The sequence below is a fragment of the Candoia aspera genome, chromosome 7 (assembly GCF_035149785.1).
Source record: "Candoia aspera isolate rCanAsp1 chromosome 7, rCanAsp1.hap2, whole genome shotgun sequence".
Classification (NCBI taxonomy): Eukaryota; Metazoa; Chordata; class Lepidosauria; order Squamata; family Boidae; genus Candoia; species Candoia aspera.
In genome coordinates this window covers 30,272,806-30,297,583 of record NC_086159.1, presented here as the reverse complement: position 1 = coordinate 30,297,583, position 24,778 = coordinate 30,272,806, and the positions used below count along the sequence as shown (strand labels likewise).

General features: G+C 38.8%; 1 protein-coding gene across 2 annotated transcripts in view; it reads right to left on the bottom strand.

The window, feature by feature from the left end:
- Window positions 1–810: 810 nt before the first annotated feature.
- The window catches only part of GRAP2 (GRB2 related adaptor protein 2), an 80,976-nt gene continuing 57,008 nt past the window's right edge, over window positions 811–24,778 (bottom strand). For both annotated transcript variants that reach the window (XM_063308677.1, XM_063308678.1), the window contains 4 exons: window positions 19,305–19,491; window positions 5,395–5,517; window positions 2,748–2,864; window positions 811–1,664 (listed from right to left, as the gene is read on the bottom strand). In XM_063308677.1, the coding sequence (XP_063164747.1) occupies window positions 1,488–1,664; window positions 2,748–2,864; window positions 5,395–5,517; window positions 19,305–19,491 (604 nt within the window). In that variant the 3' untranslated portion in view covers window positions 811–1,487. The remainder of the gene's footprint in view (window positions 1,665–2,747; window positions 2,865–5,394; window positions 5,518–19,304; window positions 19,492–24,778) is intronic.

Genomic DNA, 24,778 nt, shown 5'->3' with positions numbered 1-24,778 from the left:
TTTTCACTGGGCATGGTAAATGCAAATAGAAGGTTTCAGATAACACCAGAAGAATGTTCCACTCAGATATTGCTATAGCAGTGGTAAATATATTTCTTCACATGCTAGGGTTTCTTTTAAACAATGTATGGGAATCTGTACTAAAAGTATAGTATATAGTATGAGTATAAGAATCTAGGGTCTGTTCAAAAGATTTCTGTGTGAGACCCTTGAGTAGGGTGAATTTAGTGGGCTATTATATCTGAGTGGGCTAAGAGTGCATAGGTGATACAGCTAGAATATGCAGCCCTGTTATGCTACCCATTTTAAAATCATCACACTCAAACAGGGCTAATGAGAGCAAGATCAGTATATTTTGGGAATCTAGATTGCTAAAAACGTGTTATTGTATATAGTTTTTCTATAACCACTCCATTCTTTAGGTGCCTTCTAGTGTAGCATATTTTAGCAGCGTAGAAGAACATGTACAGGTATCTACGACAAATAAATATATGTATGATGGTAAAAAAAACCTAACACAAACAGTTGATGTAAATATAATTACTAACAAATATTTTTCTTGTCATATGTGCTTGGAAGGAAACAAGTGGAAACTTGGATTAATACTTATTTCCTCTTTAAGGAATTTAAAAACAGTAGAATAATTATCATAATTGAATTCCCAGTATGCTTTGAAGGAAGTTATTATCAGATATAAAACTGATATATGTTTACTTTATAGATTTGCTCTGTGACTCAGATGTGATGGTAAGAGGATTGTTAGCATAAATTCAATGGCCACAATTCAAATCCTTCAACAGGTTGCTTTTTCATTGCGTTCTTACCAAGTATCAGGAAGTAGAAATCTACTCTAAAATGAAACAGTTGCTCAAATACAAAATGTTAATATTCTCAGGTGTTTGTTCAGTGTGGTAAACATGTACATTTCACAATATTTGGAAAGACAATCAAAGTAGTTTTAGAAGCTTTCTTACTAGAAATTTATAATCTTAGAATAAGCGGGGAATTAGGTATGGAAAGACAAATCAAACCAAGAAAGAATACATTACATTTTTCTCAAGGGGGATGAATCCAATTTCTCCAGAGAATGGAATAATAGGTGCACTGATCAACAGATTGAATACTATTTAAATAATTTGCTTGACCTTTCTCTGTTTGCCTTTTTTAAAAGTTAAAGTTCTGCATGTTCATTTATACAATTAAATATACTTTAATCTACTTTTAAATTTTAAAAGCACTAAATAAGTGTGAGAGTTGAAACAGCTCCAAGAAGGACTTTTATGCTATCATGCTTCAGATCAATCAAAGCTGTCCGTAGCTCATCATTTTCTGAACATGTGAGCTGCAGAAGAAGATGGTATGTTTGAACAGTAATTAATGTTAGGACTGTGAAAGCTGTGAATGTTAACCAGGCATATTAAGAGTTTTCTGCTATTGCTATGATGGAACATTCTCAATAAACCACTGTCAGAAACAATGAGAATTCACTAGTTAATTGGCTGTACATAGTTGGCAGGAAAGAGGCCAAGCTTTCCATGTAAATAGCCTTTCCACCAATGTTCATCAGAGTTGTCCAGGACTTCTATGACATCTCCAGTGCAGAATCCCAGCTCATCACCCTCCACCGCCTCAAAATCATATAAGGCACGGACCCATTGTGGCCTCTAGTAACAAAGGGAAAGAAATGTGTCAGCCACAAATACAAATCTTAGAGATTATAGTAATTTTGCTATCACCAAATCTCTAATGGCCTAACTTTACTTGTAACATGGAGAAGTTGTATCTTATCCACCTCATAAATTGTTCATATTCTACTTCATTTTTCCCCAGTGTTTTTCCTTAAAAAACAAGATGTGGACCTCAGGTTAGTTTCCATACCCAGCTGCCTGTTTTGTGTCCCATATAATTCCCTACTTTCTGATGACTCTGTGTCCCATATAATTCCCTACTTTCTGATGACTCAAAATTACACTTGTAATTTTGAAAACATGTTGTAAGCCACCCAGAATCCATGATTGGGGCAACATATAAATTCTGTGAAATAAATAAAGTTGCACAGACACACATCATTTTTAATTTTAAAGGAAGTCTTGTTGTGGATGGATGAACTGCCCTGAAACAAAAACAAAAATTACTATGTGCAAAAGCCAAGGTCAGCATTTTTTCTCCTTGGTGATCTGACTGTCTGGTGCACAGCTTAGGCACATAGGCAGTCACAGAAAAAGAAAAAAGTCTAACCTCTGTCAAAGTTAATTGACAGAAACCAAAGGAATTGTCTGTATGCATACTGGAATTTGTAGGTACCATGTTGTGTTATGAGCCAAAGGCCATGAGGTAGATACTCAGCTGTTTCTGGGTTGAAGGCTGTCCTTGATATTTAAGAGTTCTGCTGGACTGCACTCCAAAAGATAGTGTGTGGGACCAAGACAATAACTAAGTTTGATTTCATTTACATTTAAATTTAATTAAAATAATATAATCAAAATGCATACCTCTGATTATTTAAATTACTATTGAAATTATTAAGTAGTTCCCCTTCCATCAGATTAAATATTGCAGTTTCTTAACCATCTTTGGAAGTTCCTGAGAGCTTCTCCAAAGCTTCTCATTTTGTTTAATGTCATTTTTCTCTTCAAGTGACATACACAGAAAAATGAATTTGATCTGTTTTGTCTTTTTGTTTTTTTAATCAAAGTTGAGTTGCATTACAAATTCTGTCTGGAAAAAAAAAGATGAGCTTACAATACCTGTGACTGTTGTGCTGGATCAGTGTGTCTCCGGAACATAGATGATGCATTTGGTTCTCTACAATCCTTTGGGCCCTTAGGCCGATCTTGAATATCCAAACTCCTGCCATGTCTTTTCTGTGAAGTAAAGAAAATAACATCACCACCATGAATATGATCCAACATGGAACTCAGATTTTCATGGATACCTATTAATGTTAACAGCTATTTGTGATAAACTCATATAGTGTAATTTTTATATAGTGACATTGTTAGTTACCTATTTATTATAATAATGATTAATAACAATTAATATAGAGTGACAGATATTACAAGTATAGGAAAACAATGCAACCTCAATTTTATAAATGTTATGTTTTAAACCAAGTTGTTTAAAATGTTGAGAGGGTCAACTACCAATTAAATCAAGCCCATTTCAGTACTAAGAAACATATGGATTAATTATGTGCCATCAAGACAGTGTCAGCTCTTAGCAAGCATATAGACCAATCTTGTTCAGGATGATCACTCCCCAACCTGGCCCTTCAGGTCTTCCAGTGGTGCACCCATCACCTCTGTAATGAGTCCATTCACCTTGCTTCTGGTTGTCCTCTTCTATTCTTTTCTTCCATTTTTCCCAGCGTTATAGATTTCTCAGACACTTAGGTCTTTGCATGTTATGTCCAAAATACAGTATGATAATTTGAACCTGGTCATTTGTGTATTACATAAGAACTCTGGATTTATTTGTTCTGTGATCCACTTATTTGTTTTCTTGGCTAGCCATGTTATTCTCAGGTGTTGTCCCCAATATCAAAGTTCAGAAATATTCAATTCTCTCTCGGTTCTTCTTCAAAGCTCAACTTTCGCTTTCATAAAGTGTTACAGGAAAAAGTATTATCTGCTCAATTCAGATCTTTGGAGATATTCGGATGCCACAATGTGTCTATACCTACAAAAATCAGAATCAGACTCTGTACTGCCATAGGCTATCTGCAGCCCAAACTAGCCAGGGCATTCAGAATTCTATATGCATCACTACTATAAATTTCACAAAAATAAGCTGGAAAAAAACTCAAAAGGAAATGCAATATTTTATTTTTGAACTATGCTCTGAGTTGGGGAACATTATGCCTAAAAGGCATAAAAATATCTAAAGATTCAGAACTTGATTTTCAGGTTTGTACATTACTTTGGACCATTGTTTATCATGTGTAGCCATAATCCTAAAGTTATGCACATAGGACAACAGAAATCACCATCATCGTTATCATCCTATGGAGTACAGAGATCAGGCATCTACTGTACTTGAAGTCTACCAATAGGAGCCAAATGCCACAGAAATGCATGTAGAATAATTATAAATTGAGGAACTAGCTGAGCTGAATGGAGCTCATAGTTTATACACATAAAAATCCATTTCTAGTTATCTTAAGCTTTCTTAATTAAACTTAATTTTATTTATTTATTTATTCCAATTTGGATACTGCCCAACTCCAACTGACTCTGGGTAGTTCACAAATAGTAACATAAAAAAAACCACACAACCCCCAAACAAGATGATATCTGGGCACAATACACAAACAGAAAACAAAAATAGCAAATACTCTCAAGGGGCCCCATCTGTCTCACAGCAAGGCCTGGGAGAACAAGATCTTCAAGGCTTTTATAGAACAGCAACATAGTGGGTGCCAAGCAGACCAGCCACCAGCACAGCTTGTGGAGCAGAAGTGTCACATGGTCATACCAAGGCCCATCACTGCTCACACTGAAGCTTCTGAATGGTTTTCATGTAGAGTACATTACAATAGTCTTCAGGTGACTAGGGCATTATTGACTGTCTGAAGGGCCTCCTGATCCAGAAGATGGAGCTGAGTGAAGGCTCCCTTGTCCACAGCTGCCACTTGCTTCTTGAGCAGGATCTGTGAGTCCAAAAGGACCCTCAGATTGTGCATCATTCTTGAGCAGGGAAATGCTACTCCATCCAAGAGTATGGATGGAAAGTCCTAGGATCCAGGGGTCCCTGATAAATACAGCTACTGAGTCTTTGTAGGATTGAGTCAGAGTCAGGTCTTCCCCAACCAGGCCTGCACAGCTTCCAAGTACTCAAGAGCCTCACTTGGCCAGCCTGGAGTCAAAAGGTATAATTGGGTATCATCAGCATATTCATGATAATACTGAACCCCAAACCAGCAGATGACCTCATCCAGTGGCTTCATGTAGATGTTAAACAAGAGGGGAGAGAGCATCAAACACTGTGGCACCCCATGTAATAGGGGCCTAGAGGATGACCTTTTCCTGCCTGTCAACACTGGCCATGAAAAAAGGATGAGAACCACCATAAAATGGTGTCCCCAGTTTCAACCCCTGCAGCCAGTTCATAAGGATACTGTGGTCAATGGTACAAAAAGCCAGGGAGAGATCAAGGAGCACTAGGATGGATGTGCCACCTCTATCCCGGCTCTGCCACAGGTCATCAACAAGTGCAACCAAGGCTGTCTCAGTACCGAATCCTAGTCTGAAATCTGACTGAAACAGGTCTAGATAAGTTGGTGATAGGTAATCATTTTTATTGCTATCATTATTAAAAATTCTGAGAAATAAATCCTTGTTGATATATCACATAGATCCAGATCTATTTTCTGCCTACCCTTGATCATTATATTACCTGCTTATGATGCCAAGATGCAAAAGGATCCTCATACTTAATGTGTTCTGATAGCCCTGCATCTTTTATAGATGGATGGAGGACTTCCTGCTCCTTTTTAAATTGGTTCTTAACGCAAGCTTCCTGAAAAGAAACAAGTTTTTCCTGTTATGCTGCATATTTAATCATAAGTATTCATTCCCATAAATGATGTCCCTGATTTTCAACTTAGATTTCTTGCAAGTTTTCCCAAAGTCATAATCACATGAATAATCACGTTTAATCACATGATTCAACAAAAGCAACAAAGATTATGGTGGTGTTTAGAAACTGGTTTATTACAGCACAAACTTTTGTGGACTAGAAAACCTTTTAAGATTGTTGTATTAATGTGACTAGTCCCAGTTACCAGTAAGCAAACCATTGGGATAGCCACCCTGTTTCTAGCATTCCAGGATATTCTCTGTGTTTTTTCCTTCCAAATTAAAATGAGCTGCAATTATCCATTACTTTTTACTTTCTAAGAACATCTTTGGGTCTGTGGGGCCCAGAAACATTCTTGGAAATAAAGAATGGTGCTGTTGAGTGGCTTGCCTCGGATTTGGATAGATATTATACAATCACTGTATGCTCTGGGATTCTCGACACATTTAGCAACTTGTTTGCTTACAATGAATGCAACTCCCTTTCGTCTGGTGTTGAAACTTCCAGAAAAATAGACCATGAACTCATCTGATTTGAACTGATCATTGCCTGTCCAGTGCAACTCACTAATACCAAGGATATCTATGTTTGTTTCGGTCATTTCTTGTTTTACAATTTCCAATTTGCCAAGGGACGTGCCTCTGACATTCCCTGTACCAATTTGGTAAGATTTTGTGCAGTGTAGGCTGCCCCTTTCATCAAGAGCACCATCAGTTGTTGGGCTTCCTATATGCTTTCCCCGAACAACGTCATCAAAACCCTGACTACTAAGTGCTGGCCCTTGCTCTTCTCCAGTGGCTTGTTCCATCCAGCCTGGAGGGTCCACTGTTGGTATCCATATAAGTTGGTGATGCTAGGAATTGTTAGTGGAACAAGAAGAAGGGGCAGACCAAGAATACGCTGGCTTGATACCATCAAAACAGATACCAATATGAACATCCAGCAGTTAAAAGAAGCTGTGCTTGATAGGGCTGCATGGAGAGCTCTCCATAAAGTCGCCAAGAGCCGGACACAACTGAATGGTTAAAATGAATGAATGAATGATTATACTTGAGAGTGGAGCTTTCCTTTGCAGCATGATACCTTCCCAAAAGAAAAGTTCAGGGCTGCAAAAATATGTATACCCTTACATATTCTTTATGTGGAATGTCAGAACCATGAATCAAGGCAACTTGATGTCAGAGTAAATATGTCAAGATTGAACATTGACTTTCTGACAGAAATGGACTGGAATGGATCACTTGTGATCAGAGGAACATTAGATCTACTGCAAACAAGAAAAATGATAGAAGGTACTGACGTCGGCATCATTACTGAAATTTGTTTACGATAAAATCCGAAAATGATAGAATGATCTCAAAGGCAAGGAAATCAAAATGACAGTAATCCAAGCCTATGCTCTAACTGCAGTTGCTGAGGGAACAGAAGTGAGTTCTATTATGACAAGCACTCAGGTAAATAAATAAATAGTCACACTAATCACCGGCAACTAGAATGCTAAGGTTGGAAATAAAATATCATCTGCAAATAATGGAAAAAATTGACTTCAGGGTATGAAACAAAGCTGAAGATGAATAGGATTCTTTGAAGAAAATTCAATATTTAGAGCAAATATTGGATGCATTTGAATTTATCCCTGTCTTGGAGGGTGGTAAACCATGAAGGGTTTTCCTTCTACTTCTTTACCTGCTGATCCTTTTCCCTCCTTTCTTTATGTTACTCCTCTATCCCATTTCCTGTTCTACATTACCTGCTTGGTGAGTTGTTCATTAATTACTGGTAGCTTTCCTGATTCTTCTAAGCACATCATTGTTTATACTTTGCTAAAGAAACCTTCTTGGATTCTTCTTTGTGCTCAAGTTACCAGCTTGTGCCTTTTTTGTCTAAAATCCTTGAGAGAGTTGCCCTCCCATAATTTAATTTTTGTCTTCTAATAGCCTTCTCAATCTATACCAGTCAGAATTTGGGGCAGGCCACTCAACTGAGATGGCACTTTCTAATATTCTAAATGATATTCTAGTGGCCAAATCCTAGCACCTTACATTTATGTTGGTCCATCTGACACACTTAATCATCAGATACTGTTATCTAGGCAACTATCTTTGGGCATCATTGGCAGTGCACTTCAACATGAGATCTTCATTGATGACCTGCTGGTTTTCTGCCCTTTTAGTGATTTTATAGCTAGGGTCACTAATTTGCCTTGATAAATATTCTTAGGAGCCAGGTGTTTCTGTTGGAGGAGATTGCAGGATTATTGGTTTGTGCCTTGGTTGTCTCATGCCTGATTATTATTTTAATACTCTCCTAGCAGTTGTTTCTGATTTTTGTCTCCATCCCCTGATCTTAGTCATAACAGTGCTGCTTGGGCTTTTATGGACCTTCCATTGTTAGTCTCAGGTCTTCATACAGTGCATGGTTTTTTATTGGCTCCCTGTTCCAGCCAAAGCCCAATTTAAACTAATAACCCTTGTGTTTATAGTCTCTAGTCATGACTGTGGCTGTCTGCCCTTACATTAGCAGGGCTTTCTTTCAATTCTTTGCTCCAGGGTTATAGTCTCCAAGTTGTCAGTCTTTAGGGACCTGGGCTTGTAACTCTGGAATCAGCTCCCTTCTTCCCTTTGTCTCTGTGGAAATGTGATGGCCTTTAAAAGAGGTTTAAGGACATTTTTCTTTGATTTGTGGGTTAGGTACTTATTATGAAGGATGCAGTTTTCTTAGACAGTGAAAGACCATCAGAAAGGCTGAACAAAAAAAAATTGAGGCTTTTGAAATGTGGTATTAGAGAAAATTGTTGAGGCCTTGAAGAATAGCAAATCACAACAAATCACTCACTATCAGATGAAGGAAAACTGGAAGCATTAATAATGAAACTAAAACTTAAACATTTTGATACATAAGGAGGAAGCAAGAGTCACTGGAAGAAACCTAATGCTTGGAAAAAATTAAGATACTTGAAAAAATGGCCAACAAAACACAAGGTACCTGGTCACTACTACTTATGAGATGAACTGGAGCTTCTAAGAACTTTAAGAAGCAGTTACTGACCAACAATGATCCTGGTGAGATTATGTCCATTGGGTTACAGAGAGCTGGAAGCAAATGAATAACATACCCATTTATTTATTTGTAAGCAATTAAAAGACTAGGAGGGGCATAGAGCACAGTTACACCAAAAGAGGTATCTGTTGACACTTCTGCATTTGCAAGTACCATGCTGGGGACCCAGAGTTTTTACCATAATAAATATTTTAGTCTGCAAGGATCCTAAATACTTTGGGGGTGGGTGAGTGGCAGGGTCATTTTTTGGCCTGTGTTAAAGGGAGAAATGTGCTTGAATTAGTTACAAATACTAATTTGTACTACCTGTAATAATTCACACAGAATATATTCGAAGTCATCTGAAGCCTGCCATGCAAATAATTTGGAACACTATATTGAGAAATCTTGAGCATCCATTAATTAAAACTACCATATCTGGGTTGCAAATGATCATTAGTTGGCAACAGAAAGGTGGTATATCTTGCTTCCATCTGGAGTTTTGCTATTCAGATATGGTAACCCTGCATTACTACCATCTGAAATTGACAGCAACCAATGAGGTTTACCAAAGCGTCAATAAAAAAATCTTCAGTTCCCAGCTGAACTGCATATAACACACAAAAAGTATCTGTTTACAGAGTAACATAACTATTTTATCTCTAAAATCTAATATTTGTTGCCGTATATTCACAGCATGTATATTTATGAATTGCTTTTTTAATTAAAAAGGAACTACTTAATATTTCATGTAGTAGCTTGCTGCAGTGACCATAAAGGGAGACTCATGTCTCTGCATGGAGAGTGCTTCCATAATTAAGCAATGGCTGTGTTATTTTCTTTTAAATCAAGTTCTTTCCTGCAAAACCCCAGAAGCTGGTTTTTCTAAACTCATGCACTTGTGTTTAGTCATCTTTGTCAATCTTACAAATTGAACTTTTTGAGTGAGTGGATCTACAAATTCCTACAGTTTATGTCATTCTGCAAATAATGGAATTAAAGAATCTCAACTCTTTGTTAATTTTGCTTTCTTTAGCTTTATGTGGCTTTCAGTCATGCTTTATGCCTGCTTTCACTTTGGGGGCTTAAATCTGTTGGCATTCATTTATATGAACATAAGTTCATTGCTAATTAGGAAAAAAGGGATTTTGTAATGCTGGTAAACAATTCAAAGCCACAGCAGTTTTATGTCCAAAATGCAAAGTGATTTCTTTTCTTTGTAACAAAAAGTACTAAGAAAGAGAACAAAATATCCAAGCACAATTCAGAAAAAGGGTTCTAACTTATACTAGATTCTCTTCTAGGACTTTCTTTAAAAAACAGCTTTTAATGGCTCTCCTAAAACAGAACAGTCTGATGTTGGGAGGAAAAAGGAGTGCTTTTGACAAGAAGGCTCCAAGTGCTTTCAGTCAAAAGGCACTGCAAATATTCTATTTTTCCCCTTTACAAGTATGTAAAGATAGAAAAATACTGGAAAGAGAGAAGATAGAAGAAGCAATGGCAAAACTCCAGAGGGTTATTAGAGGACATAGTCTTCAGGATTTCTCATAAAATTCCATGAAAGAGGCATGGTAATTGCAGGGTAAAAACCTCATTCAAAATGATCAGTAGTTTTGTGGTCAAAAACATTATCCTTTACCTTGACTGTTTTTATAGATGCTTCACCCCTTTTGTACTGTTGCTGATGCTGATACAGAACTTTCCGATATATTTTAATATTCTGGAACATTTAAGCATTTAAATGGGTTACAGGTGGAAAGAAGGTCGACAATTTAGCATTCCTTTTATCAAGAGCTCTTCCTCCTCACCATGAGGCCTATAAAAACATTCTTGTGAGCACGTACTGTTCATATTCTTGTCTCAGCACTCATATCCTGGTAATTTAATATTAGCGTCCACTTCCTAGTTAAAACAGGGCTTTGGTTATTGTGGTTTTAGTACACATTTCCTCAACTGTGTCCTGGGTGAAATGATTTGCAGTCACTGGATGACTGCAAACTTTTCTTTCTAGCATGGGCTGAAGTAGATTTTCAGTGGTCTGGAATCTCTCCCAAAGAACCTGTTTTTTCTTTAGTGCTTTAATTATTCCAATATCTGTGGCCGTTTTTAATCGCTATGCTGAAAAATATGCCTTCGTTGCAAAGCTCAAAGCCTTCTTTGTATTTAGGTGGATTGCTTTGTGAATAAATACAGGTGACTTGTTTCATTGTGAATTTTTTTCTTCTAGGTGGAAGTATACATTGTATATTAAATCAAAGAGCAGAAACCTTTTTCTAGAGGTCAGCTGCAGCACTCCTCTACTCTGAATGTATTTATGAATCATCGTGTTCCTCTATTCTCTTTGGTCATACAGTATATGTGACTTCCTTCCCTTTTATTTTGCTGTAGGTCCCGTATTGTGCAATCCAGCTACATCACATTGGTGTCAGTGTCCCTAGTTTTTTATCTTTCATATTCAACACAAATAAATAATTGCAATCCTTTATTCATTTGATCTGATTTCTATCCCAACTTTCTGCCCAAGCAGGCCACTTAAAGGAGCTAACAATAACCCAGAATTTTAAAAAGGCAGTTTTGTTCTACCTGAAGAATCAAAATTGTGTGTTGTCATTCTATACAGTCCCTTAAACTGTGTTTCCCGAGAATGACTTGGGATCTTCAACCACGTACTAGTGGAGTGAAGTGACAAAGCAACTGCACAAGAACAGAGGAAGCAGCTTTCCCTTATACCAAGTCAAGCTGTCTGTCCCGCCTGGGATTGTCTACTCTGACTGTGGTTTTCCAGGTGCTCAGACAGGTGTTTCCCATCATTGGCTACCTGAGTCTTTTAACTGGAGGTGCCAAGGATTGAACCAGGAATTATCAGCATGCAAGGCATGTGCTTACTATAGCTCCAGAGCAGTTAATATTTGATTTACATCTCAGTTATGTAGTTACTTTAAGGCATTTTGTTGTATGGACCAGAAAGCCCAGATTACACTCCTGCATCTTTCCTACAACCTGCCCCTTCTAAACTGGTGACAAGTGTATAAATAGTTGGTTTATATTTCTGACAAACATATCTGACAGTAGTTGAACATAAATTCAAAGAATATTTTGTGGACTTTGATATAAGGTCTGCCCTAGTCATGTCACAAATAGCTAGCCTGCATTAATAATACTGCCTCCTCCCTGCCCGTCTAGATGCAAGAGAGTATCTAAGTTTGAATACATACGTCTTCTGAGACATGGGCTTAAGCATGTACATTCAGGAGATTCCCCCAGCCTCTCACTCTAACAGAGAAAATGTGATGTTCTTTTAAAATTAAAAGCAGAACTCCACATAAATGGAGCAAAAAGTTGCTGTGCCTGAGCTGGGAAATGTGTGTGTGTGCGTCCAACATCTCCCCAACCACTCTGGTTGGAATTACTCTAAGTGGCTTGGGAGGTCCAGGAAAAGAAGCAGAGAATTTTGCTTTGGGGTTCAGGCTGTCTAAGAAATCAGTAAATATTTTAGACAAAGTGCGCATTAAATTTTAAATTGTTTGCTGTATGTGCGAAGTCCAATGTTCTTTATCTCTCCAAACTCAGTAATTATTGTGTCATAATAATAATAATCTTCAGCAAAGGATCGTTACCTTGCCGTGGTGCTGGAGCTTGAGCACCTCTATGATGCCATGAGCTAAACCGTGAAGGGCCACCCAAGACGGGAAGGTCATGACAGAGAGGTCAGACTAAATGCGATCCCTGGGGAAGGTAATGGCAACCCACCCCAGTATTCTTGCCGTGAAAACTAAATGGATCAGTACAACCAGAGATATGTCGGTATACCATCGGAAGATGAGACCCCCAGGTCGGAAGATGGTCAAAATGCTACTGGGGAGGAACAGAGGATGAGTTCAACTAGCCCCAGACGTGATGATGCAGCTAGCTCAAAGCCGAAAGGACGGCTAGCGGCCAACGGTGCTGGTGGTGAACGGCGAATCCGATGTTCTAAGGATCAACACACCATTGGAACCTGGAATGTAAGATCTATGAGCCAGGGCAAATTGGATGTGGTTATTGGTGAGATGTCAAGATTAAAGATAGACATTTTGGGCGTCAGTGAACTGAAATGGACTGGAATGGGCCACTTCACATCAAATGACCACCAGATCTACTACTGTGGACAAGAGGACCACAGAAGAAATGGAGTAGCCTTCATAATTAATAGCAAAGTGGCTAAAGCAGTGCTTGGATACAACCCAAAAAACGACAGAATGATCTCAATTCGAATTCAGGGCAAGCCATCTAACATCACAGTGATCCAAATATACGCCCCAACCACAGATGCTGAAGAAGCTGAAGTAGAGCAGTTCTATGAGGATCTGCAGCACCTACTGGACAACGGGCCTAAAAGAGATGTTATTTTCATCACAGGAGACTGGAATACTAAGGTGGCAGTCAGATGACACCTGGAATTACAGGTAAGCATGGCCTGGGAGAACAAAACGAAGCAGGACATAGGCTGATAGAATTTTGCCAAGACAACTCACTCTGCATAACAAACACTCTCTTCCAACAACCTAAGAGACGGCTTTATACGTGGACTTCACCAGATGGACAACACCGAAATCAGATTGACTACATCCTTTGCAGCCAAAGGTGGCGGACATCTATACAGTTGGTAAAAACAAGACCTGGAGCTGACTGTAGTTCCAATCACGAACTTCTTATTGCACAATTTAGGATCAGACTAAAGAGATTAGGGAAGACCCACAGATCAGCTAGATATGAGCTCACTAATATTCTTAAGGAATATGCAGTGGAGGTGAAGAATCGATTTAAAGGACTGGACTTAGTAGATAGGGTCCCGGAAGAACTATGGACAGAAGTTTGCAACATTGTTCAGGAGGTGGCAACAAAATACATCCCAAAGAAAGAGAAAACCAAGAAGGCAAAATGGCTGTCTGCTGAGACATTAGAAGTAGCCCAAGAAAGAAGGAAAGCAAAAGGCAACAGTGATAGGGGGAGATATGCCCAATTAAATGCAAAATTCCAGAGGTTAGCCAGAAGAGATAAGGAATTATTTTTAAACAAGCAATGCGCGGAAGTGGAAGAAGACAATAGAATAGGAAGGACAAGAGACCACTTCCAGAAAATTAGAAACATCGGAGGTAAATTCCAGGCAAAAATGGGTATGATCAAAAACAAAGATGGCCAGGACCTAACAGAAGAAGAAGAGATCAAGAAGAGGTGGCAAGAATATACAGAAGACCTGTATAGGAAGGATAACAATATCGGGGATAGCTTTGACAGTGTGGTCAGTGAGCTAGAGCCAGACATCCTGAAGAGTGAGATTGAATGGGCCTTAAGAAGCATTGCTAATAACAAGGCAGCAGGAGACAAGGGCATCCCAGCTGAACTGTTCAAAATCTTGCACAATGATGCTGTCAAGGTAATGCATGCTATATGCCAGCAAATTTGGAAAACACAAGAATGGCCATCAGATTGGAAAAAATCAACTTATATCCCCATACCAAAAAAGGGAAACACTAAAGAATGTTCAAACTATCGAACAGTGCTACTCATTTCACATGCCAGTAAGGTAATGCTCAAGATCCTGCAAGGTAGACTTCAGCAATTCATGGAGCGAGAATTGCCAGATGTACAATCTGGGTTTAGAAAAGGCAGAGGAACTAGGTACCAAATTGCCAATATCCGCTGGATAATGGAAAAAGCCAGGGAGTTTCAGAAAAACATCTATTTCTGTTTTATTGACTATTCTAAAGCCTTTGACTGTGTGGACCATAACAAATTGTGGCAAGTTCTTAGTGGTATGGGGATGCCAAGTCATCTTGTCTGCCTCCTGAAGAATCTGTATAACGGCCAAGTAGCAACAGTAAGAACAGACCACGGAACGACGGACTGGTTTCAGATTGGGAAAGGAGTACGGCAGGGCTGTATACTCTCACCTTACCTATTCAACTTGTACGCAGAACACATCATGCAACGTGCTGGGCTTGAGGAATCCAAGGCTGGAGTTAAAATCGCTGGAAGAAACATTAACAATCTCATATGCAGATGATACCACTTTGATGGCTGAAAGCGAAGAGGAACTGAGGAGCCTTATGATGAAGGTGAAAGAAGAAAGTGCAAAAGCTGGCTTGCAGCTAAACCTCAAAAAAACCAAGATTATGGCAACCAGCTTGATTGATAACTGGCAAATAGAGGGAGAAAATGTAGAAGCAGTGAAAGACTTTGTATTTCTAGGTGCAAAGATTACTGATGCTGACTGCAGTCAGGAAATCAGAAGACGCTTAATCCTTGGGAGAAGAGCAATGACCAATCTCGATAAAATAGTTAAGAGCAGAGACATCACACTGACAACAAAGGTCCGCATAGTTAAAGCAATGGTGTTCCCCTTAGTGACATATGGCTGTGAGAGCTGGACCATAAGGAAGGCTGAGAGAAGGAAGATCGATGCTTTGGAACTGTGGTGTTGGAGGAAAATTCTTCGAGTGCCTTGGACTGCAAGAAATCAAACCAGTTCATCCTCCAGGAAATAAAGCCAGACTGCTCACTTGAGGGAATGATATTAAAGTCAAAACTGAAATATTTTGGCCACATAATGAGAAGACAGGACACCCTGGAGAAGATTCTGATGCTAGGGAGAGTGGAGGGCAAAATGAAGAGGGGCCGACCAAGGGCAAGATGGATGGATGATATTCTAGAGGTGACAGACTCGTCCCTGGGGGAGCTGGGGGTGTTGACGACTGACAGGAAGCTCTGGCGTGGGCTGGTCCATGAAGTCACGAAGAGTCGGAAGCGACTGAACGATAAAACAACAACAATAATAATAATATAATTATAATGTAATTGTATGGAATGATACATGAGATATGTTCCAGGAGGAGGAGGAGGAGGAGGAGGAGGAGGAGGAAAAAAACTGTTATTGGTCTCATTTGGAATGGAGATGAGTCAGCATATAGATGGGAGGTACAACAACTGGCCCTGTGGTGTAGTTATAACAACTTGAAACTGAATACGCTCAAAACTGTAGAGATGGTTGTAGATTTTAGAAAGAATCCTTCTAACTCCCCTCTTCTTATTATATTCAATAGCCCAGTATTAGTAGTAGAGTCCTTTAAGTTTTTGGGCTCCATAATTTCTCAAGACCTGAAATGGATGCTTAACATCAGAACTATCATCAAAAAGGCACAACAAAGGATGTTCTTCATGCATCAACTTAGGAAGTTTAATCTATCTCAGGAGCTTTTGGTACAGTTCTACAGAGGAATTATTGAATCTGTTATCTGTTCTTCTGTAACTTCTGGTTTGGTTCTGCAACCAAGCAGGACAAATATAGACTTCAACGGATAGTTAAGTCTGCAGAAAGAATTATTGCAATCTGCCTTCCTTCTGTAGAAGACCTGTATATTGCAAGGGTCAAAAGGAGACCTTTCGCATCCTGGACATTAACTGTTTCAACTTCTACCATCAGGATGGCGCTACAGAGTACTGTATGTCAAAACATCTAAGCATCGAAACAGTTTTTTTCCTCGTGCCATTGCTCTGTTGAACTCCTAATTAATGTAGCATGATATAATGATTGACAATGTATTGTAGGACATGACTGCTAAGATGTGACCGGTAATGCTCTGTTAAATGTGAACATATGTTAGAGAACAGATGCAGTATACTGTCCCTTAATTCTCCCTTATATTTAAAGGGAGTGTGAGTTAGTTAATAGCTGTAGTATTATTTCCTTCAATTTTTTTTCTTTCTTGATTGTATAGTTTTAGTAAATAACATTATTACTTCACTATTGTTTATTTTTGATGTCATGTAAATATATTGAGAGCTCTTCCACCGAAGTCAAGTTCCTTGTATGTCTAATCAAACTTGGCCAATAAAGCATTCTATTCTATTCTATTCTATTCTATTCTATTCTATTCTATTCTATTCTATTCTATTCTATTCTATTCTATTAAGTGGAGTGACATCTTGTGATCAACATGGTGCATTACATTATGTTGTCAGTTGACTTTTCACCAAACCAGATCCAACTTCTTAAACAATGAAGGTTTGCATTTTTGAATTTTAAAGTTAAAAGGATTCTTACTGTTTATAAAAAATACAGTTTTGGTTTTGTTCATCTCTTCTGAAATTGGTCTCTCCCCCAAAGTGGGGAAGGAAGGGTTGAAACCTCTAGTCACATGCCTATACACTACAAGACAAGGAGACACTAAACTACAAGACAAGGAGTTTGCATTACAAGAAATATTTCATTTTTTCTTTTTATTGCTAGCAATGTAATATGGATGGTCAGGGCCTTTTTTCTTATGGGGAAGGTTACCAGGTGAGATATCCTTGAAAGATATGTTGTAGCAGCAGCAGGAACTATCAAGCATCTACCCATGATAAAGAGATGGGGGCAAGGTATGTAGATCCAATGGGCTTCTGCGAGAAGAGATTTCCAGCTTTTTATTCTACAGGTTCGGGTATGCTGGTACAGCCTATGATAATACCTCATCTCATCCCCAGCTAAGTCCTCTTTAACTCTATCAGTGTTAAGGTATTTCTCCCCTTATTCCAACAATGCTCAGGGTGTACCGTATCTATTAGGCTTTGCCACCTACTATCTTGGAGAAATGGCTTCAGCCTGCCTCAGCAGCAAGCTGGCCTTCAGATGGAGGCTGTAGTATCCTCAAATGACATGTCTTCAACCAGTGGTAAGCAGGAAGACTCAGAACTGGGCAAGGAGGCTGTGTGGATGAGCCCAATGTTACAAAGGAATGATAAAAGGCTTAAGGTGTTAGCAAGATAGCAAAAACCTCCATGAGTCTTCATATATTATTATGGGTTTTACTCAATATGAACACACATGATCCCTTCCTGAATATATGATCTTTGTGAGCTTTCTGAATAAGTGGCCTAAGGCCATTGTCAGTTAATGATAGTGACAGTTTGACGTTTGTTTCAACCAAGTGTTGGATAGCCAAAGAAGGCATATAGGTCTATGAAACAGCGTTCGCCCTTTTGGATTTTCTGAATTTTTGGATAACTTTGCCATTGAATGTTTCTGGTTCTTGCTGATAAAGGTAGTCTGAGTTCAGTGCTTGTTTCATTCATACGATTAACAAAATCATCTGACAAGTGATGTGCCCATGTGAACAAGTAATTGCCCCCTAAATCCATTAACTGGTTGTGCCACCTTTTGCTGCAATAGCTGTATCCACATGGTTCCTGTAACTGGTGATCAATTTCTCACATCACTGTATAGCAATTTTGGCACATTCTTCTACATTGTACTGCTTCAATTAAGTAATGCTTGAAAGTTTTCTATCATGAACTGCTTATTTCATGCACTGCCACACTTTTTGATGCAGTTTAAGCCTGGATTGAGTTCTCCATTCCAAATCACTGAATTTGTTCTTCATTCATTCTCTTATGGACTAGTTTGTATTTTTGGGCATTATTTGTTTTGCTGTATGACCTATTTCTGCTTCATCTGATGGAGACATGGCTGATATTCTTCAGTAGAATTCTCTGATTCTACATGGAATGTGTGCTTCCTTTCTTCAGGTTGTCCAGGTTCTGAAGCAGCAGAGCACCCTCAAACCATGACATTACCATCTCCATGCTTGACCACCTGGCCTGAGCTTATTGTGGAATGCAGTATTTGGTTGCTACCAGACTTAACAACACCCACATAGCCCACAGTGTTCCATTTTTGACTGGAATTTTGGCCCCAGTGCTTTTTGGCAAACTTGAAATGAGTATTGATAGTGATCCTTGCTACTTTCCCATGAATCCCATTTTTATCTAGTGCTTTTATGATTTTGGAGTCTTTAACACTGATTTTCTCATGATGAGAGATGCCTGCAGATCTTTGAATGATGTTCTAAGGAATTCATCCTGGATACATTTATGCTGTGCTCTTGGGAGTGATTTTGACAGGATGGCCACTCTTGGGAACTTTACTATTGTCACAACTCTTCCCTATTTCAAGATAGTTGTATGTTTGATTGGGCATTGGTGGAGCCACAGAGTTTTAGAAATGTTTCTGTAAACCTTTTTAATCTGATAGGCATTATTTACTTTTTTACAGAGGTGTTCAGAAATTTATTTTGAGTGGAGTTTGAATATGTCTCTAGAATGGTAAGTATTTCACTATGATGAAGGCATCCAACACTCTTGATATATATAAAAGGGCAAAGCTGGCTCAAATCAGCCTTGAATGTTTAATGAAGTATTCACAGAACTATCTGAACTTTGGAAAGAGATTAGAAAGATGGCTACATAAGACTGGTTAGGATTGATTTAGAAAAAGTTAAAACTACTTGGTTCTTGGATCCAAAATGAATTAGCCTTCTAGCATTAGTACTGATGTACATATACTGGTAGCATGGATCTAGCACAGCACATAACCAGCTTCCCCAAATCAGTTTTCTCCAATGTGTTGGGCTTTACGTCTCATTGTCAACCAGCAGACCAGTAGCCGTGCTTTCTTGGGATGGCTGGTGTAATGATTTAACACCACTGGGGAGCCCTGTGTTAAGGCAGGTTGCTTTATAAAATTGATGAAAGGAGGGAGAACTATTTAGAAACAACAAATGTAAAAGTTGATAGGGTGGCTGATTTCATGGCAAAAGTCACCTTACTGGATATCTAATTGGATAAAAGTCACCTTACTGGATATCTTCCACTCTGTCATAAAAACTGACCTCTCTAAGGTTTCCTTGCGATCCTTTCTTGGTTTCTTCTCTCAGGAAAATCTGTTTGTGTTTGGAGATGGAGACACTCTTGTAATACTCCACAAGTTTGTTTAGTGACTGAAACTTCTCACTCCATAGAAAGTAATTGCTCTTTGTGTCCTTCATCACTTTGAAATGCTGGACATCCTCTTCATGCCTGGGTACCAAGGGAGAATACAAAACATTTGGCAATCCAATCATCTAATTTTAAAGTAGCATTATCCTATTGTGTACTCTGTATTAACATTCATAAATTGGTATACTTTAGATGAAAAGCATTATTTGAATTATTTGTGAAAATACTAATACTTATAATTATTCTATATTATTCATAAATGGTTCAGGGTGTTTTACATTTAAATGTTTTAAATACACTAAACATATTAAAGTTAATGCAACTCATATTAAAACATATTAAATAGTTTAATATCTGAAATGATTAAAATCATTGAAAGCCACACTGAAAAGATAGGTAAGTAAACCTCTGATATCTACAGGCAGTGTGTTCCACGATCTGGGGACAATGGCTGGGAAGGTCTGGTCTCAAGTCACCATCAGTGAAGTCACCAGAGATGGATTAATTAGTGATGAGGATCATATAAAAGAAAGGCGTTTTCTCAGGTAACTGAGGCTTAAGTTATTTAGGATCTTAAAAGTGAAGCCAACTTGTCAATTGGTATGGGATAGGGAGGAGAGATCTGCTTAGAACCTCTACTCTGTAAGCTCCTCATGGCTTTCTACTCTCTCCACTTCTCTTTGCCATCTATATGAAACCACTGGGGGAAGTCATCCATCAGCATGAGTCTGGTATCACACTGATGATACCCAGTTATACATCTTGCCCCAGGGCCAAACAAATGATATGATTGAAGTGCCTGGAGGCTATCGTGGTTTGGATGGGCAGGAACAGTCTTTGACTGAATCCCTCCAAGATGGAGTAGCTTTGTATTTATAGATAATGCCAAGGAAATAGCATCTTTGACTTTGAAAGGAATTGTGTTCCCCCAGTCAGAGGTGATTCACAATTTGGGTGTTCTCCTGGACTCACAGTTCCTGCTTAATAAGCAGGTAGCAGTTGTGGCTAGGACAGCTTTTGCACAGCTGCACTAACTGTGGCCAATCTTTAGGTTCTTACTCATGCCTTTGTCACCTCCCACTTCTGTTACTATAACACAGTACAGTACATAGGGCTGCCTCTGAAGAGCATTCAGAAGCTACAGTTGGTACAAAATGCAGCCGTCTGGGCAGTAATGGGTGTATCCCAATACACTTGGGTAACCCCACTATTTTAAGAGCTGCATTGGTTGCTGGTTGGCTTCTGGGTGTGATTCAAGGTGCTAGTTATCACTTTTAAGGCTCCACATGTCTCTGGACTGTTTTATCTGTGGGACTACCTCCTCCCATATTTATCTGCCCATCTGATCAGATTGAAAAGGGCCAACTCTCTCCAGGTCTCATCTTTAGAAGATTGTCATCTGACAGGATCTTGAAAACAGGCATTCTAGACTGCTGCCTAGATTGTCAGATGACAATCTTCTAAAGATGAGACCTGGAGGGAGTGGGCCCTTTTCAATCTGATCAGATGAATATGAGAGGAGGTAGTCCCACAGATAAAACAGTCCAGAGGCATGTGGAGCCTTAAAGATGATAACTAGCACCTTGAATCACACCCAGAAGCCAACCAGCAACCAATGCAGCTCTTAAAATAGTGGGGTTACCCAACTGTATTGGGATACACCCATTACTGTCCAGATGGCTGCTTTTTGTATCAATTGGTACAAAATTAGAATTCTTTGCCTTTGAGATCTGCTCTGCTCCTTTCTTCCTAGGCTTCAGGACAGCAGTCAAGACCTGGTTGTTTAGGCTAGTACAGGATGAGGGTATGTTGTGACTGAAGGTTGGAGTCCAGCAGATGCACAACCATGCATTTTTGTTAATTTTTGTTTATATTTGGGGGGTTTGTTCATTATTTTTGTGGGGGCTTTCTTTATTCTTTATTTTGGTCTGGTAGATAAAATGTTGGACTAGGACTGGGAGACCTGAGTTCTAGTCTGCCTTAGGACAAAGCCAGCTGGGTGACCTTGGGCCAATCACTCTCTCTCAGCCCTAGGAAGCAGGCAATGGCAAACCATTCAATGTTGCCTAGAAAATTGCAGTGAAGGTATGATTTGATCATCCATTCTCCCAATTAAATCATACACAAATAAAAGACAAGTTACTTGGATAGGATTATCACATTTGGACTACAGAAATCTAGATGATCACTAGATGGCAGAAAAGAATTAGACTTCGAAAGAATTATAATTTCTCTGTTGCCATTTTGTGGTCATCTGGATTTTTGCAGTTGAGATATGGTAGCCCTATACTTGTGGTGTTTCCAGATGAGGCTTTTATTACTTGACTTTGTAATAATGCTAAGATGGGTTTTGTTTTTGTTTTTTAAACTATGATTTGTTGAAAAAGTTATAATGGCTTGAATTTCATGGAGCTCTAAGCCAGATTTAACATCACATTAAGTCAGAATAAACTATATTGTAAAATACTCATACAGTATTCTTTTACACTTGGAAGCAATATTCCCTTGTTCCTCTGTATTTTATCTTTACACAATGCAAATCTGTTATGGAAGGAAAAAAGAATTACTTCACAATACTTTTGATTGTGTTTGGGAGCATTTGGAAGACTTAAAACATATTTCATGAAAAGTGTTCTGCTTGAAACCTTGGAAGTTCCATAAGTTTATGAAACCATATGATAGCTTCTTCCTTTGTGTTGTTCCTTTGTACATTTTCTTTATGACTGGACACCTGGCATAGCAGACAAAACCACAGCTTCCAGCCACCAATAAAAATAATCCAATCAAGTGCCTGTTTGGATATGGAATTATTGGGCAGTATTTGCTTGATGTAAAGCACCTCCATTCTCTCAAATTTTCCTCGTTGGGCCCTTCTGCTGCTCTAGTCTGAAATAGGTATAGGTAATTTCCACTCCACTCATTTTGTGAAGCGGGGGGGGGGGAATCTGTTTTATCAAGATCTACCAAGTTGAAATAATAGGGCTACTATATCTGGGCTGCAAAAATCTGGAAGATCACTATATGGGATCTTCACAGTCATCTGGTGATGGTCTGGAGTTTTGCAGACCAATATGATAGCCCTAGAAATAAGCACTGTGATCATGTATGAATCTGAATAAATGACATTAGTGTATTGCCATTGATAAAACTAATCACTCAACAGTTTTGACTTACAAAGAAATTACTTTCTGTCGTCTTCAAAGACTTAATTATTTTTTTATTTATTTGTCATATTTTTATTACCACCCATCTCCCCCACTTAAGTCTAGCTAATGGCTTTTTATTCCTCTACAGGATTAATAATTTATCAAATCTAGGATGTTTATGATACTATTACTCATGTTTTGTGAATGGTCATTGTGAATAGTAGTAGTAGTAGTAGCAGTAATAATAATAATAATAATAATAATAATAATAATAAATGTGCCTTCAAGTCAGTTTTTGACTCCTGGAGACTGCCTGGACTAACCCCTGCAGTTTACTTGGCAAGGTTTTTCAGAAGTGGTTTGTCATTGCCTGCTTCCTAGGTTTGAGAGAAAGTGACTGGCTCAGGGTTACCCAGCTGGTTCCATGCCTAAGGCAGGACTAGAACTCACAGCCTCCTAGCTTCTAGCCTGGTGCCTTAACCACTATACCAAAACTGGCTCTTGTGAATTATTCTACATGCAATTTAATGTTAATTTTCCCAGTCTGTGTTTAATCTCTACCTAAAAATTCCATCCTGCCTCTAGCAAGTTAGAGGGTAGGTATCTGCCAACACAGGATGTTTCATGCATTAGAGGAATTAAAGTTAAATCATAATATATTTGTTTAATACGTATAACATATTAAACAGGATTCTTTGTTATTTTGGCTGCAATAGATTAATGCAGGTAAATTCCTGGAAAGGTTTAATTTTAAAGTATTTGTAGCTGCTACTTTCTTGGTTTGAACTGTTCTGATTTAGGATGGTTTTGCATCTGCTTTTAGAAATCTTTGGGTAAAATCATATATATGTTTACTTAAAGGAAGCCCCATTGAGTGATTTACTTCTCAGTAAGTAATGCATAGTATTAAGTACTTACCAGAAAATTAGAAACATTGGAGGTAAATTCCAGGCAAAAATGGGTATCATCAAAAACAAAGATGGCAAGGACCTAACAGAAGAAGAAGAGATCAAGAAAAGGTGGCAAGAATATACGGAAGACCTGTATAGGAAGGATAACAATATCGGGGATAGCTCTGATGGTGTGGTCAGTGAGCTAGAGCCAGACATCCTGAAGAGTGAAGTTGAATGGGCCTTAAGAAGCATTGCTAATAACAAGGCAGCAGGAGACGGCATCTCAGCTGAACTGTTCAAAATCTTGCACGATGATGCTGTCAAGGTAATGCATGCTATATGCCAGCAAATTTGGAAAACACAAGAATGGCCATCAGATTGGAAAAAATCAACTTATATCCCCATACCAAAAAAGGGAAACACTAAAGAATGTTCAAACTGTCAAACAGTGGCACTCATTTCACATGCCAGTAAGGTAATGCTCAAGATCCTGCAAGGTAGACTTCAGCAATTCATGGAGCGAGAATTGCCAGATGCACAAGCTGGGTTTAGAAAAGGCAGAGGAACTAGGGACCAAATTGCCAATATCCGCTGGATAATGGAAAAAGCCAGGGAGTTTCAGAAAAACATCTATTTCTGTTTTATTGACTATTCTAAAGCCTTTGACTGTGTGGACCATAACAAATTGTGGCAAGTTGTTAGTGGTATGGGGATGCCAAGTCATCTTGTCTGCCTCCTGAAGAATCTGTATAACGGCCAAGTAGCAACAGTAAGAACAGACCACGGAACGACGGACTGGTTTCAGATTGGGAAAGGAGTACAGCAGGGCTGTATACTCTCACCCTACCTATTCAACTTGTATGCAGAACACATCATGCGACATGCTGGGCTTGAGGAATCCAGGGCTGGAGTTAAAATCGCTGGAAGAAACATTAACAATCTCAGATATGCAGATGATACCACTTTGATGGCTGAAAGCAAAGAGGAACTGAGGAGCCTTATGATGAAGGTGAAAGAAGAAAGTGCAAAAGCTGGCTTGCAGCTAAACCTGAAAAAAGCCAAGATTATGGCAACCAGCTTGATTGATAACTGGCAAATAGAGGGAGAAAATGTAGAAGCAGAGAAAGACTTTGTATTTCTAGGTGCAAAGATTACTGATGCTGACTGCAGTCAGGAAATCAGAAGACGCTTAATCCTTGGGAGAAGAGCAATGACAAATCTCGATAAAATAGTTAAGAGCAGAGACATCACACTGACAACAAAGGTCCGCATAGTTAAAGCAATGGTGTTCCCTGTAGTGACATATGGCTGCGAGAGCTGGACCATAAG